The sequence below is a fragment of the Vanellus vanellus genome (genome assembly GCF_965231255.1).
Source record: "Vanellus vanellus genome assembly, chromosome: 19".
NCBI classification, from domain to species: domain Eukaryota; kingdom Metazoa; phylum Chordata; class Aves; order Charadriiformes; family Charadriidae; genus Vanellus; species Vanellus vanellus.
The window spans coordinates 8413067-8426875 of NC_138924.1; the positions used below are offsets into that span (position 1 = coordinate 8413067).

A 13809-nucleotide genomic window follows, 5' to 3' on the forward strand; every position below is an offset into this window, starting at 1 on the left:
TTATAAGAACTTCAGCTGGTTGGTACAACCCTTAATGATAATTGCATCATTTTTAGTCTACTTACAGTAACAGTGGCTTCAGCTCTGCTTAGCTTTCAGCTAAGAAAAGGCACACTGGTTTTCTAGAGTAGATGTTCATTGAAGCTGGAAAAACTTAAGTCACATATACAGCTTTGTTCTCAGCAGGCTAGGAAGTAAAAATATGGCTGTTACAGGTATGCTTGTACTAACAGAAAGTCTCTAACACATTAGAGCCAATCTTCTGTAAAGTTCTGGGTTTTGGGTTTTTAAGTGGCAGACCTTAGACACTCCAGCAGCGTTAACTGGGAACCCTGCAGCACCCCCTAAGGGAAGTGTTTTGCCTGTTCTCATGAACATAGCTTGATGCTGCAAAACAAGAGGGAGACACAGGAAAAGCAAATGGAGAACTGATCCCCTTTATTGATTGGTCTGAATCCAGAAGTCACTGTCTACTGAAGACATTGTGTGGAAAAAAAAAAAAAAAAGAGCTGAGTTTTATGGCATGGGTTTTTCAAGTCTTAAATAATTTCATATCAGAATCACGAAACATATCAAGATGAAAGCATTGTGAAAGCGCTGATCAGAAATCAGTTAAAAATTTGTAGTAAACTACACTTTGTAAACATGATTTACAAACACCTTCCTGTTTGAAACAGGTCAGATGTAATTCCATACTTGAAGATTACTGGAATTGTGGTAAACCCTAACTTAGGCTCTGGAGAGGTTTTTTACACTGGAGAAGTTGGAACTCGGATAACAAACAAAAAAGCAGCAACATTTTATGTGCAAATGCCACTCAAGCTGTATCTTAGGAGAAAGTGACTATCCTACTTTGGATATCTTGCTGCTGCAGCAGCAATAACATGAAGCTTTGCAATGAACATGCTATACTTACTGTACAGTTAGCAAAGACATTGGTCTGTACATGCCTCTTGCACGTTGTATTTGTTACACTAAAATTGAGAACAAGTGAGTTTTAGAATGGAACTTAACTCTCCACTCCAAATTTCAATCTACAAAAAGGGCTGATCAACTTGTTTTCCAGTATATGTTGCTGTGGGAACAAAAAAGTTAAAATAAGAGCACAGGTCTACAAACAGGATGAAAACATCACTACTTTAAGCCAGAAGGGTAAAGGATGAGCGGGTGAGAAAAATCTTTCTTAGGGAAAGACCACAGGGAGATTTAAGACTGCCAACTCATCTGCTCTGATGCAGTGTTTAAAAAAAGTAGCAAAATAATTCTGTATTTGCAACACAGTGTCAGGTTTCCAAATGAGTTCCTTTGGATTTTTTCTTTCCCACATTTGGGGCAAAAAGGCTTTTCTCTAAAGTATGATAATTGATATTGATAAATTTGCTATTCATCCTTCTTCCTGTTTGTAACTGGACCATTACAGTCCTTCCATAAGATGTAGACCTTACATGGCTTAAGGTTACACAGCTGTGTTACACCTTCCACACAACATATCGCAAATACAGCGTTAAATTAAAAATATTTTGACTGGAAAATAACTTCAAGGCAAAGACTCTCTTCATCAATGAGATGCAAAAGCAGTTTGGAATCTGACAGACTGTGCCACCCCCCAAATCAGTGCTATCTGTAAATCAGTCCTTCTACCCCGGAAGATTTAAATTCACTTCCTGAGGTCAGTGCAGCAAAAAAATAAGATGCTTTTGAAGATGGATGTCAGGAGACCCTGTGATATCACTAACCAGATGTATGTATACACGAGCTACAACCATATCATAGCAGGCATCGATAGATGAATGATTAAGGAGACTCTCCTAGTACCATATACATTTTAAAAATAAAAATTAAAAATCACCCTAACAAGTATTGCACACTTTAGGAGTTAAGCCAAGCATTTGTAAGGACTTCCACCAAAAGCTTGCTTATAGGGCTATGGATTGGGATGGGGATGCAGACTTTAAAATAATCATTATACATAAAGATTTTAAAATTAGACTGGAGGAAGGTAAAAATCACAGTACCTGTTTCAAACTGGTTGTAACAGTAGCCAAGTAGTTCACTCGTGTGTTGCTCAGTTATTCTATAAAAGCATTTTGTTTTATTTAAAATTGGGATGTAGAGGTTTTTCTTCTTAAAGGATTTATCAACCCACCCAGAGCCTCTGTTCAGATAAGCCATTTGCTGTGGTTAAATGACAGTAAAATTTAGTAGCCTGTTTTGACTGCATACAATGCAGAAACAGAACAACACTACGATAGGCTTTTGGGGCACAGTTAAAATTCCCAGTGTGCATAACAGTGAGGTATGCCTCCAGAAGCTGTTCTTTTTGTTGTTTTGTTTTTTTTTTTTTCTTTTTTTATCCTTTTAAAAATGAACCATAACATACCCATGCAATAATATTTCTGCAGTGTTGCTAAATAAAACCAACTGCACCAAAAATTTACAATGTGGCAGAATTTAAAATTCAAAGAAATATATCATCTTATTCCAGCGAACCGGACTATGTTAATGTACAGAATTATTACGGGGTCAGTCTTAAAAATCAACATTTTCACAAGAGCTTGAACACCACTGAGAAAGTGTGTCTAGGGAAAAAAAATGATATAAAAGCACAATGCCTGCAAGAAGTGGCACGGCATTAAATGGGCAATGATGCTAGGCTGGTTGGGAGGCTAGGGTTGTGGTTAGGCTAGGCTGGTAGGGAGGCTGGGGTTATGAAGAGTACTCTACACTGGAGAAAATGCTTAAAAAAAATTACAAAATGACCCCCAAAGTTTAGGCAATGATTTGAACAGAAGTACACCAGATACTATAGCAAGGGAAAAAACACTGCAAAAAGTACTCTCTATTTACAGAAGAATGATTTAAAGACGTTATGGTTTTCTTTACAAATAGATGTAGAACAGGAATAGTCCACATTTTTAAAAACTCTTTACATATTTATCTTTAGTAAGTCAACCTTCTTGATCATGATCCTCCAACACACGGCCTGTGCAGAAGGCATTTAATGGACTCTCCATCAATTCTTCATTGTGTGGCCCTTGCTCTCCTGGAAAGTCTCTATGGGCACAAGTCAAAAATAGATTTCTTTTTTTGACCCGCAAATTTAAAAAAAAAAACAAAAACAAAAACAAAACAAGTCTGCATAGTTCAGTCATCACTGTCAGACAGAGTCTCATATTGTGCTGAAAGCAGTGGTGCAGGCTCTCGCTCCCATATCCTGTTCTGTTGGTGAGTGGTTGCTTGGCTCATGGACGGCGGGGCACACGCAATGGATGTTGGCGGTGTACTGCTGAGCATCCTCATCGTCAACGGGTTGTAAGGAAACTGCGTTGAACCTGAATCAAAGAGAGTTTCTCCAAGTCAAAAACGTGAGCTGTTTTAAGAAATCTGTACCTGAAAGACAGTCTTGTTTTGGTTGTGACGACTAACAGAAATTCTGTTACAAAAAATCCTTATATGCTGCACTCTTTTGACCAACGTACCAGTGTTATAGTATGTCTACATCTGACCTTTCTACAAATATCACATCTGCTTTGTTAAGTTTGAAAGAAATCTGTTTCTCACCTGTTGATGAAGGCCTATCCTCCCAGGCCCACACTGGAGTCTGTCTGTGGTAGTCCCCTTCTGAATGTACAGATGAGACAGAAGAAGGTCTTTCGGTTCCCAAATACCCCTGTCCAGGAATTGGAGACTTAGACTTCCTATTATTTGACTTGCCAATTAGCTTCTGCTTGCTGACTCCCCCTCCTGGAAACAGTAGGCACAGATTTTACAAAAATGTTACACTGCATTTTAGTCTACGTTTGTTTCTATAAATCATCACTTAAGAGCAAACGGGAGTTTTACACCAGTGCCTTCTGGCATGCTGATTTACTACAATCAGTGACTGTAGAGGCTAGTCTTGTAACACACTACTGCTAGAAAATCCCTGTTCTCATCACAAGGGAGTCATATTTCCATTTTTGGGAAGGGAGATGTTTTCAGTTCAAACTAGTTCCCACTGTCACACATTCCTTATAGGTGATGTGCTACACATGCATTTTCATCAAACTGCTGGGAAGCTTCAGGTATCTAATACACCGTTATCTCTTCCCTGTTGCATCAGTGTTGTCATTGTCCGGGAAATAACGGCTAATGCTCCTGAGGGCACCACCACCATTTTGAAAACCAGGACCACTAGAGAGAATGGAAACACCTTCTATGGATTCCCGAGGAAAGACAGTGATATTCAATGACACCAAATTTATTGAAACCTTTTTTTTTTTTTTTTTTAAATTTTCTCCTTTAAGACCATGAAGTATTTAGGAGCTGCAATACCTCACCTGAATTTGGTGATGGATTAGCTTCTTCCCTACGCGTCTCATTACTTGCTGATACTGCAGCGCTGGAACTGCCAGGTGCTACCGCAATGGATTGCGACATTACAACTCCATGCTCCTCACTCTTGTCATCGAAGTTTCCCATCAATGCTTTCCTAATAATGTCTTCTAGACCCAGATTACTGGCAGGATCTGCAAAGGAATGACCCCTAGAACTGACTGCACCTGGGAGATAAAAGAAAACACACAGGGAAAGGTGGGAGGGGAGGCAAAAAACATATCTCAGAGAAATTACAAAGGGATATGGGAAAAGATTTTAGAGAGAGGCAGAAAGGTGGGAAGAAAAACCCAAAGATGAGATTTTTTTTAAATGCAAAGCTACATGCTCCAAAGCAGCTCACAATGGCTACATGTTAGACATGCCAACAAACACTGAAGAGCTATGTCATTAGTGCCACTAAATGTCAGACTGTTTGCAAGAGGGTAAATTTTACTTTTTTTTTTTTTTAATAGCAAAGGAAGCTGAGCATGCTGATTTGTGATAGCATGTTAAGTAAAATCTGCAGCTACTAGTCAGTTGTAAGGGACCAGAAGAATACTTTTCTCATTAATGATCCATACTAATTTGTCTTATGAAGTGTGATATGTGGCAAATATTTATTCCAAAAGCTTATCTTCCATCTAAATTAACGAGATCAATACTTTCTCCATATAAAAGACAGAAGCACTGTACTAGAAGGGGCAGCAACTGGCCAAAATCACATAAAGTCCATCTGTAATACAACTCAAGGTTCAGATTTGGCAGTTCTTATCTCCCACATTTCAGTTCAATTCTCTGCCTCACTCACCTCTTTAACACAGTAAAACGATGGGTTATGTTTAATTTCTTCATCTCATAGAAAGTATGGGGGGTTATTATTTATTTATCACAGAAGAAAATGATCAGTATTTTAAATACAAGAGTTTATAAAGTAAACTACATTTGATGAACTACTAATCTCAAGTTTTGTTGAACTACACTGTATTTAAGTGGGACGCTAACCAATTTTTCCTGACTTTTACCTCTGTGTAGGATTTGCAGTGCACACAAATAAAACATTCTGGCCTAAGTTCCCATTTAAAATATTTTCTGAAACTTCCTTTGGTAATTTTGCTTTTCCCAAAGATATAAGAAACATGTTTTCATGTAGGATATTACTTTTTAAGTTTTCATCATCTTCCTCATTTACTGCACTCCCCAAATATATAAATGATATTACATTAGTTTACTTTTTCTGAAACATATATTGCTGCTTCTACTGAAAATCTTACCTGAGGTAGTGACTGCTGGCAAATTGAATATTTCAGTCCCTGGCTGAGCAGTTGCTGCAATTAAAGCACAACATTTCATTGAGTTTTCTAGTACTGATGATCACTACAAGTGATCACCACTAGTCCTAATGCACGAGGTATAATTCCTTTGAACTATTTTCAATGTTCTGTTTTTTCTTTCTCAATCTTCTAAGATGAATACGCAACTATGTCTTCTCAGGAAAATGGTCTATACAGGGTAAGAGTATCTTACAATGTCCTGGCTACCCTTCTTTTAAAGATGTTACTTCAGGAAGCAGACTGACTTTTTGAAGTTTCACAATCTATATACTTTAAAAGGCAAAGATGATTTGGTTTACTAAATACGTATTTTAACATATGAACCTTACAGGCTGAGTATTTGTATATATGAAAAAAATTAATGACAATAACTTTGGAGTGGCTAAACAGTTCCTGCACACATTACCTACGTTATGTCCAATTTGAGTATAAAGATTTTCAACCTTAACACTGAATTCAATATATAAATCAAAAGCTTATTGGCAGCAATGGAAAGTGTGTTTGTACGCCAAGCATGCGCACAAAATTTTCAAGAGTAAAATCTACTGTGCACACAATGGAGATCAAATAAAAAGAATACTCCAGCCCTTACTGACACAGCCTTGTTTCTCAGATGAGATTAATTTGTTGCTCAATGCAAGAGTGCTTACTTTCAAATGAACATTTTCTATTAGGTACTGAGTTCACAAACAGCTTAAACTCTTACTACTGATAGGTAGTTTCTACAAGAAAAGCAAAAATATAGTTCTGGTATCACATATATATTCTACCTATCATATATCTATTCTATATATCATATATATATCTAGCATCATATATATATTCCACCATGTCAGTATCGGCTACTGAAACCGTATTAAAATACGTCTTTTGAACAGCTTTAATCATATGGGCCAAGAAAACAAAAAATATTGAGTTTGTAGGACATCTTTCCAAAATGAAAAATGTGTAATAGTTAATGTTGATATGAAGTAAACTACAGACACAAAGTTAACTAGAATGTCAGGTTTCAACACTCATTAATTATGTGTTTTTCTGTGGTTTACACAAACCATTTCCATCTCTCAAATCAAACATTAAAAAGCTTAAATAAGGCAGTGCTACATATACCAGCAATAATAACAAGAAGAAGAAGAAGAATCTGATCATCTTCCAGTCCTTTGGTCATGAATTGTTATATTTGTGGTTTATATTCATAGATTTATATTCATTCATAAGTTACTTGAAACATACTGAGGTTAGGACATCTGCGGATGGCAGTCATGTAAAGCTTGAGATGGAAAAACTCAGTGAAAAGGCAAGTCCTGCTTACCCATGTCAGAGTCACCTCCACCAGATGAATTCAGCTTTCGAAATATCTCCTGTTTCTTGGATTTTACCATTGGTGAAGTGTTCTCAAGTTTGGTGAAAAACGAAGGCAGGTAGCTTATACTACCTGGAGAGCGAGAGTCAGTCCTGCCAAGACCAACATGTCAAAGAGAGAGAACATTTTTCAAGACATACATTCAAATCTTTCCAAAAGCAGTCAGGCAGAAACTGCCAACATTCATATGAGCTTTAGAACTTTTTCTTCAGCCTGTTTTTTCAGGACTAGACAAGTCTAGTGTCTCTCCACAAACATCTGCTTTACCCAGGTAACAGGGTTTAAGATCCTACAGCTCACAGAAAGCCTGACCATGTCATTGTCTGTGCTGGAGAGTGGTACAGAGATGATGCTCTTACAAATTACCTCAGGGATACCTACTTCTGCCTGGCAACCTGCATTGCAAACAGGTAGGTGATGACATGTTTAAGCTAGAAGCCCAAATACTCACCCCTAGCTGCTCCACCTATTTACAATCTCCTTCTCACTCTTGTCCCCAGTATGCCACTACAAAAGCTGTAAGTCTGCTCACCCACCCTGTCACACATGGTCCAAGCAAATAAGCTATTTCAGGCATTCTTAGAAACCAGGTAAAATTACCTTACGGACTGGAATCTGGCTCAAGAGCTGCCAGTTAGCCATCCTGCCTCTATGGCACAAATTCAGACCACGATCCACATTCTGTATTTCATACCCCTTATCAATTTTACATTCACAGTAGCTGGCACACTTTCTGCACATAATTTCTGTCGCATTAGCATTATAAAAATTGCTGAAGTAAATGTCAAACTGGCAAGAGGTGCATTTTATCTTCAGATCTTAAAATATGCAAATTTTAGGCTGTTTACAAAGCTGATAAAAGCAGCAGTATTCCGATTAGAGTTTTAAGAAAAAAAAAAAAAAAAGTAAAGCATGAAAAAATTCAGGTGAAAAATCTAAGCTAATACCACAGTCACGAACAACTCACGCTGTTTTCAAAAGTGGATAAGAAATTATCACTGTGGTGCTTAGAATACTTGAGTTTGTTTAAGCAGCAGCAATCTGGCAAATCAGCTTTGATTTAAAAAAAAAAAAAAAAAAAAAACACAATACACAAACCACCCCATACTGAAAATTTAAAAATCTTCTAAAAACAAAACAAGAGATCAAGACTCCAGGTTTCGTAGGACAAGATGCTTAAAATTTTAAGTAGTGCAATCCTCCCTGCCATGTTCCTGAAAATCCCTTTGCACCTAGCTGACATCCATCACAGACTCCACCAACCCTGCCAGCAACTGCAGAGCGGGAGGGGAAAATAACAAGAAAAAAAAGAATCAATTTCACCAACATGAGCCTTAAATAAGTACAGGGTGAGCAGGTTGGCTGCTACTCCCTCTTTAGCAGGCAGCAAACGACAGAAGCATCCATTCCAATGTGCATCTGCCAGGCGTCCAAAGACACCAGCACTGATACAGTCTGCCAGGGATCCCATGTAAATTTACATTGCAGATCTGGCAGACTGACAAATAGCCCCGAGAAACAGGGCTGCCCCATGCAGGGACCTCCTGACACCCCACAGCCACACCTCCTGGAAATTAAGCTCCTTAACTTAAGTGATATTTCATGTGATAAGCTGCTGTAGAATCATGCATGTTGGAAGCCTGGGTTCCTCCACACTTCACCAGGACAGTATACAGGAAGCCGATCAGCCAGGAGATGCCCGCATTATTTAATAAAAATTGTAGAAAATTGACCTTTCCCTGAAAACCATTTCAGTTTTCATAGAATCACCATGGAATCATAGAGTGGTTCGAGTTGGAAGGGACCTTAAAGATCATCCAGTTCCAACCCCCCTGCCCTGGGCAGGGACACCTCCCCCCAGCCCAGGTTGCTCCAAGCCCTGTCTAACCTGGTCTTGAATACCTCCAGGGATGGGGCAGCCACAGCTTCTCTGGGCAACCTGCGCCAGGGGCTCACCACCCTCACAGTAAAGAATTTCTTCCTAATATCTAATCTAAATCTCCCCTCTTTCAGTTTAAAACTGTTACCCCTTGTCCTACCACTACACTCCCTGATCAAGAGTCCCTCCCCAGCTCTCCTGTAGCCCCTTTAGGGACTGAGAGGCGCTCTAAGGTCTCCCCAGAGCTTTCTCTTCTCCAGGCTGAACAAGCCCAGCTCTCTCAGCCTGTCCTCACAGCAGAGGTACTCCAGCCCCCGATCATCTTCATGGCCTTCTCTGGACCCACTCCAACAGGTCAATGTCCTTCTTGTGTTGGGGGCCGCAGAGCTGGATGCAGTACTCCAGGTGGGTCTCATGAGAGTGAAGCAGAGGGGCAGAATCACCTCCCTCCACCTGATGGCCACGCTGCTTTTGACAGAACTGTCACCCACATGGAGTTTTGTTATGTTTTCTATTAGATATGACACAGAACACACTGCTTGCACCAAGAAACTTTAGACAGAACACATACAGATGAGGTTTCACTCAGGCTTCCCGAAGTGTGTCCCAGGTAGCAAGTTTTGAATACTAGGGCAAAAGGGTCAACAGTGATTAACAACCTGCCTGTGGTGCCAGAAGGAGATGGCTTAAACTGCTCTTTAATAAAAATACTGTTTGCAGCACAAAGATCCAGAATAACGTTTTGAAAATTCAGATGTATACATACCTCTGTTCAGTAGGCTCAGTTCTTTGGGAAAGCAAAAGAACACTTTCCTGTTTCTCATGTACAACTGGGACCTGAGGTGGCGAGATTGGCTCATAGGGCTCTGAAGAGACATGACTCCTCTCTGGAGATTTTCCAGGTCTACATCCATAATTCAGAGACAGATAAGTACTGTTAATGCACGTAATGCAGTAGTTAACATATGTAATTACAGTTGTTATATAACTAGACCCAAGTAGTTATGCATGTTACATGCTTTACTCTGCTTGGCAATCTCAAAAAGATGACTTTGAATTGTCCATAATGACTCTGGTAAGTTCTAAGTAATTGAACATCTTCATCCCTTTAAAGACTGGAAATTAAGCATAAGAAATGAAAGGATAAGTTAGAAGCTGTGTTCCAGAGCCAAGCAGTTATCAAAAACAGTGCAAGACAGACACTGCCTAAAAAAACCACCCAAAAGATACCTCTACTTCTGATCTACATCAAGATTACTGAGCTATTTTGTATAAATATCATAATTGGGCATTAATTAAATTTGCAGTTAAACTGATTACATGCATTACCTTCCCCTGGACTTATCAGAGAGATTTTCAGGTGACACTCTAGCACCTGGCCGCTGATGGTGGACAGACTGTGACTGTGACTCAGGGCTGTAGCGATTTGATGTCTTTGCCCGGGTAGATACAGGCGTTGGAGCAGGGGTGGAATTCTGGAATGTAGTGGTGGGAGGTGGCAAAGAAGCCTGAGAAGCTGCTTGGTTTCTAGCAAAGTCTTGTGTAATAATTTGCTGATTGTGACCAAAAAAAACCCAGAAGAGAGATCTTGGTCAGACATTGGCCAGAGCATACATATTCATGAACTAGTGAATACGAGACCGATAGCAATAAATTAGATGATCATAAATTCAGACACATTATTGTATAATATCCTCAAGTAAAGCTAATAATTACAGAATTATTATGTTCCAAAACATGTTTTCATTATCAAAATATAACTTTTCACATCTGAAAAGACGCATGCAACTAAACCTACACAGATGTGATCAGCAAGGGTGATAAGTCGATGGGTCCTGGGCACATGTGCCATCCCTTCTGCTTGGGAAGAGGGAGGTGGAGGTTGTTGGGGTGAAGGGGGTTCCTGTTGTGTCCTATAGCGGTGAATCGACCCCTCATATTGCCTATTTGGGTCACCTAGGTGAAGAAAAAAAAGGTCAGTCTGTTAAGACAGTACTACTGAAGCTTCAAGGTTTGAAAGTTCTGTGCTTACAAGCTTAAAAGATGTGGTGTTTCTGCATTAGATTTTAGGTATCCTGTTTTCCCTTTCATATACAGGCCCCAAGATTTCCAACAGATAAATAAAGCTTCATTCCACAATGCAGGTGAATTTCAGCTCATTTCTCATCTGCAAACAGTACTGTAATAGCTTTACTAATAGGTAAAAAATTGTGGGCATCGCCACCGATATGCAGTAATCTTAAAGAATATATTGCAAACAAATTTCTTATTCAATCAGCTACACCAATGTAAAGAAGATGTGTTTAATGCCAAGTGTCAATTCCAATACATTTGCACTAGCTTTTCCACAGATCACTGCAACAACATACTTCCAACAAAAGTTTCTGCAAAGTTAAGAACGTGGTAAGCAGTCATTTAAAGACTCCTGAGATATTTTAACTTTATTATGGGTTCATGGAGCTGGTAAATATAAGCAAGATAATTGAGATAATATTGGCACATGCAAATAAACTTACTCTCTGTCTGGCTTGGTTTAGGTGTCTCTTGTTGATAGGGCTGTAGCTTTTCTTGGGTAGGTACAGGTGAATTTGCAGGGCTAATCACCTCAATGGCATCTCCAGGAGCTTCATAACGGTGGGAGGATACTGAATATCAAGCAAAGGTTGTGGAATAAGGTGTAAATATCACACAAGATTTTTGTTGCTTATATATAGCAACACCAGTGCCTCCACTAAAATGACACCAGTGAAATTAAAGTCCACTTTCTCATGATAACCATGGTGAAACAAGTATTTCTGTAAAGCAATATTCCAATGTAAACAAAGTAGTTGTAGGTTTCCTAGCTTTTGATAACGTTAGTTTTATTATTCTGCATTTCACGTTGTAGCATAGAATCCAAACAAAGCAAACAACTCTGATTTTTCAAGAAGCTTGAGTCACTATATGCAAAAACTGCATTTGCTTATAAAGTGTCTCTATTGTGCAGAGCTGAATATTTTATGATTAAACATCAGAATAATTTCACAGCTTATTATCTCCCTAAAAGGCTAAGACAGACAGCAAAGTAGTAGATAGTTACTAAGATACGTACAACTACTGGAAGAATCTGAACTTTGAGAGCCCCTATCTCGTGCATCCTTGTCTGAAGCAATCTGTCGAGTGATGATCACATCTATGAAGTTAGCAGCAGTAATTGTAGTCTTTCCTCTGGTTCTCAGCTCTTCCTCGTACCTGGATTTAGGAGGAGGTCCTTTCTCTTTACCAGCCTCTGAATAGACTACTGATGAAGACTGTCCCTGGGACTTGCCACCAGAAAAATTTGCAGATGTATAGGGGCACTGGACAGGCCTCTTTTCTACCTCCAGTGTCTTCTGTTCCACCTGCTGCTGTTCAGTAACCACAGCTGACCGGCGTCCCATATTCTCTTCTATTCTGGTTCCTTCGTGCTTGTTCTCTTTCGCTTTGGCAACTTCCATCTGAGGAGCAGAGGCTGCAGCATCTACTAGTGCTGCAAGGGCATCAGCAGCAGTATTGTAACGGGAAGCTGGCAACCCTTGAGTAATAGAGGGAGCTCCAGGGGTGAGTTGCCTGTTGGCAAACATTGAATATTCTGAATTATAATCACATGAAAAAAAGAACTAGAGCCATACCATGTGTACAACAAAGTGAAGCTTTTGCGACACTAGTTTCTATCCAGACTGGACTGGGTGAAAGTGATTTTCCGATAAATTCAAGAACAATCGCATAGTGGTTATCCTCATCTTGTAGTATTTTCCTCAGGCTAAATGCTCCTTTTAATAAGCTCAAATATTAGAACAGATTTCTCTGCAACAATAACTTAAGAAACATACATGATACGGAGCTGAGCAGCAGGATCCAAAGGTGTGATTACACTTGTCCCATTGGTTCCTTGAAAAATACTAGGCCTTTGCTGCAGTATGTTTTCCTGGCTTCTAACTGAAGGAGACGGGGACCGAACATATCCATGACTGCCAGGTCTGCCAGGCTGCTCTGTACCTGCAGAACATAGAGCAGAGGGGAACAAACAAAAAATATATAGATCACTCTTTCAACAACGCAGAACTATGTATCAATACTGTCTCCCCCACATCCATTCCCCAGCTGTCTCCACCACTGTAGATGTGACTGTATGTATTAAAGGTTTAAACAGCAGTATTCTGTCTAAAATGCTCTGAATGACATGCAAGTTGTGCTAGCGATAACTGGGATTCACACCATTCCCCAGGTACTACACTGCTATGAGAGAAAGATCAAGAAGCCTGGTACTTGCTGAAGTTGCAATTATGACCAGAACAGGTAATAGGGACCTGCCTTAAGTGCAGACGAAAACCAAACTGTGTCATATGTTGCTAATAAGCTGCATGGTGCCAACAGTGGCTCTAGAAAATGAGCAGTTACAGTCTACAAGACAACTGATCCAAATGTAGCAATGTGCACTCACCTGGTCGAAGATAGAGTTCAGCAGGGACTGAAGCTATTCTCTCCCTCTCTCGTTCTCTTTCCCGCTCTCGCTCACGTTCCCTCTCCCTTTCCCGTTCCTTCTCCCTCTCCCTTTCCCGTTCCCTTTCAGCATTTGCAGCTGCAGAAGCAGCCAGGTGCGTAGGGTGTCCTGGAAGGCGCACAAGATAAAATGAAGTAGCAAAAAGAGATACTCAAGTTAAGCCCAATTTGATGTAAACACTTGCCAATATATTCTACCACCCACTTACAGCAAAATTTCCCAAATACATTTTCATTCCACTCAAGACTATCCACTTATCTAGGAAGACAAAAGCTTAACATACAGTGACAGTGGAAGGCTCAACAGCTTTTTACTGAAGTGGTTTCTATACAGTTAGAAACTAGACAGCTTACAGACC

The 13809-nt window shown here is 39.6% G+C and overlaps 1 protein-coding gene across 1 annotated transcript in view; it reads right to left on the bottom strand.

The window, feature by feature from the left end:
- Nucleotides 1-289: 289 nt before the first annotated feature.
- NCOR1 (nuclear receptor corepressor 1) overlaps nt 290-13809 on the bottom strand; it is a 75633-nt gene continuing 62113 nt past the window's right edge. Inside the window, exons 36-47 of the mRNA XM_082493275.1 lie at nt 13392-13559; nt 12781-12946; nt 12021-12517; nt 11446-11574; nt 10728-10885; nt 10259-10482; nt 9696-9833; nt 7000-7142; nt 5628-5681; nt 4320-4541; nt 3562-3744; nt 290-3332 (exon numbers count right to left, since the gene is read on the bottom strand). Of these exons, the coding sequence (XP_082349401.1) occupies nt 3145-3332; nt 3562-3744; nt 4320-4541; nt 5628-5681; nt 7000-7142; nt 9696-9833; nt 10259-10482; nt 10728-10885; nt 11446-11574; nt 12021-12517; nt 12781-12946; nt 13392-13559 (2270 nt within the window). The 3' untranslated portion in view covers nt 290-3144. The remainder of the gene's footprint in view (nt 3333-3561; nt 3745-4319; nt 4542-5627; nt 5682-6999; nt 7143-9695; nt 9834-10258; nt 10483-10727; nt 10886-11445; nt 11575-12020; nt 12518-12780; nt 12947-13391; nt 13560-13809) is intronic.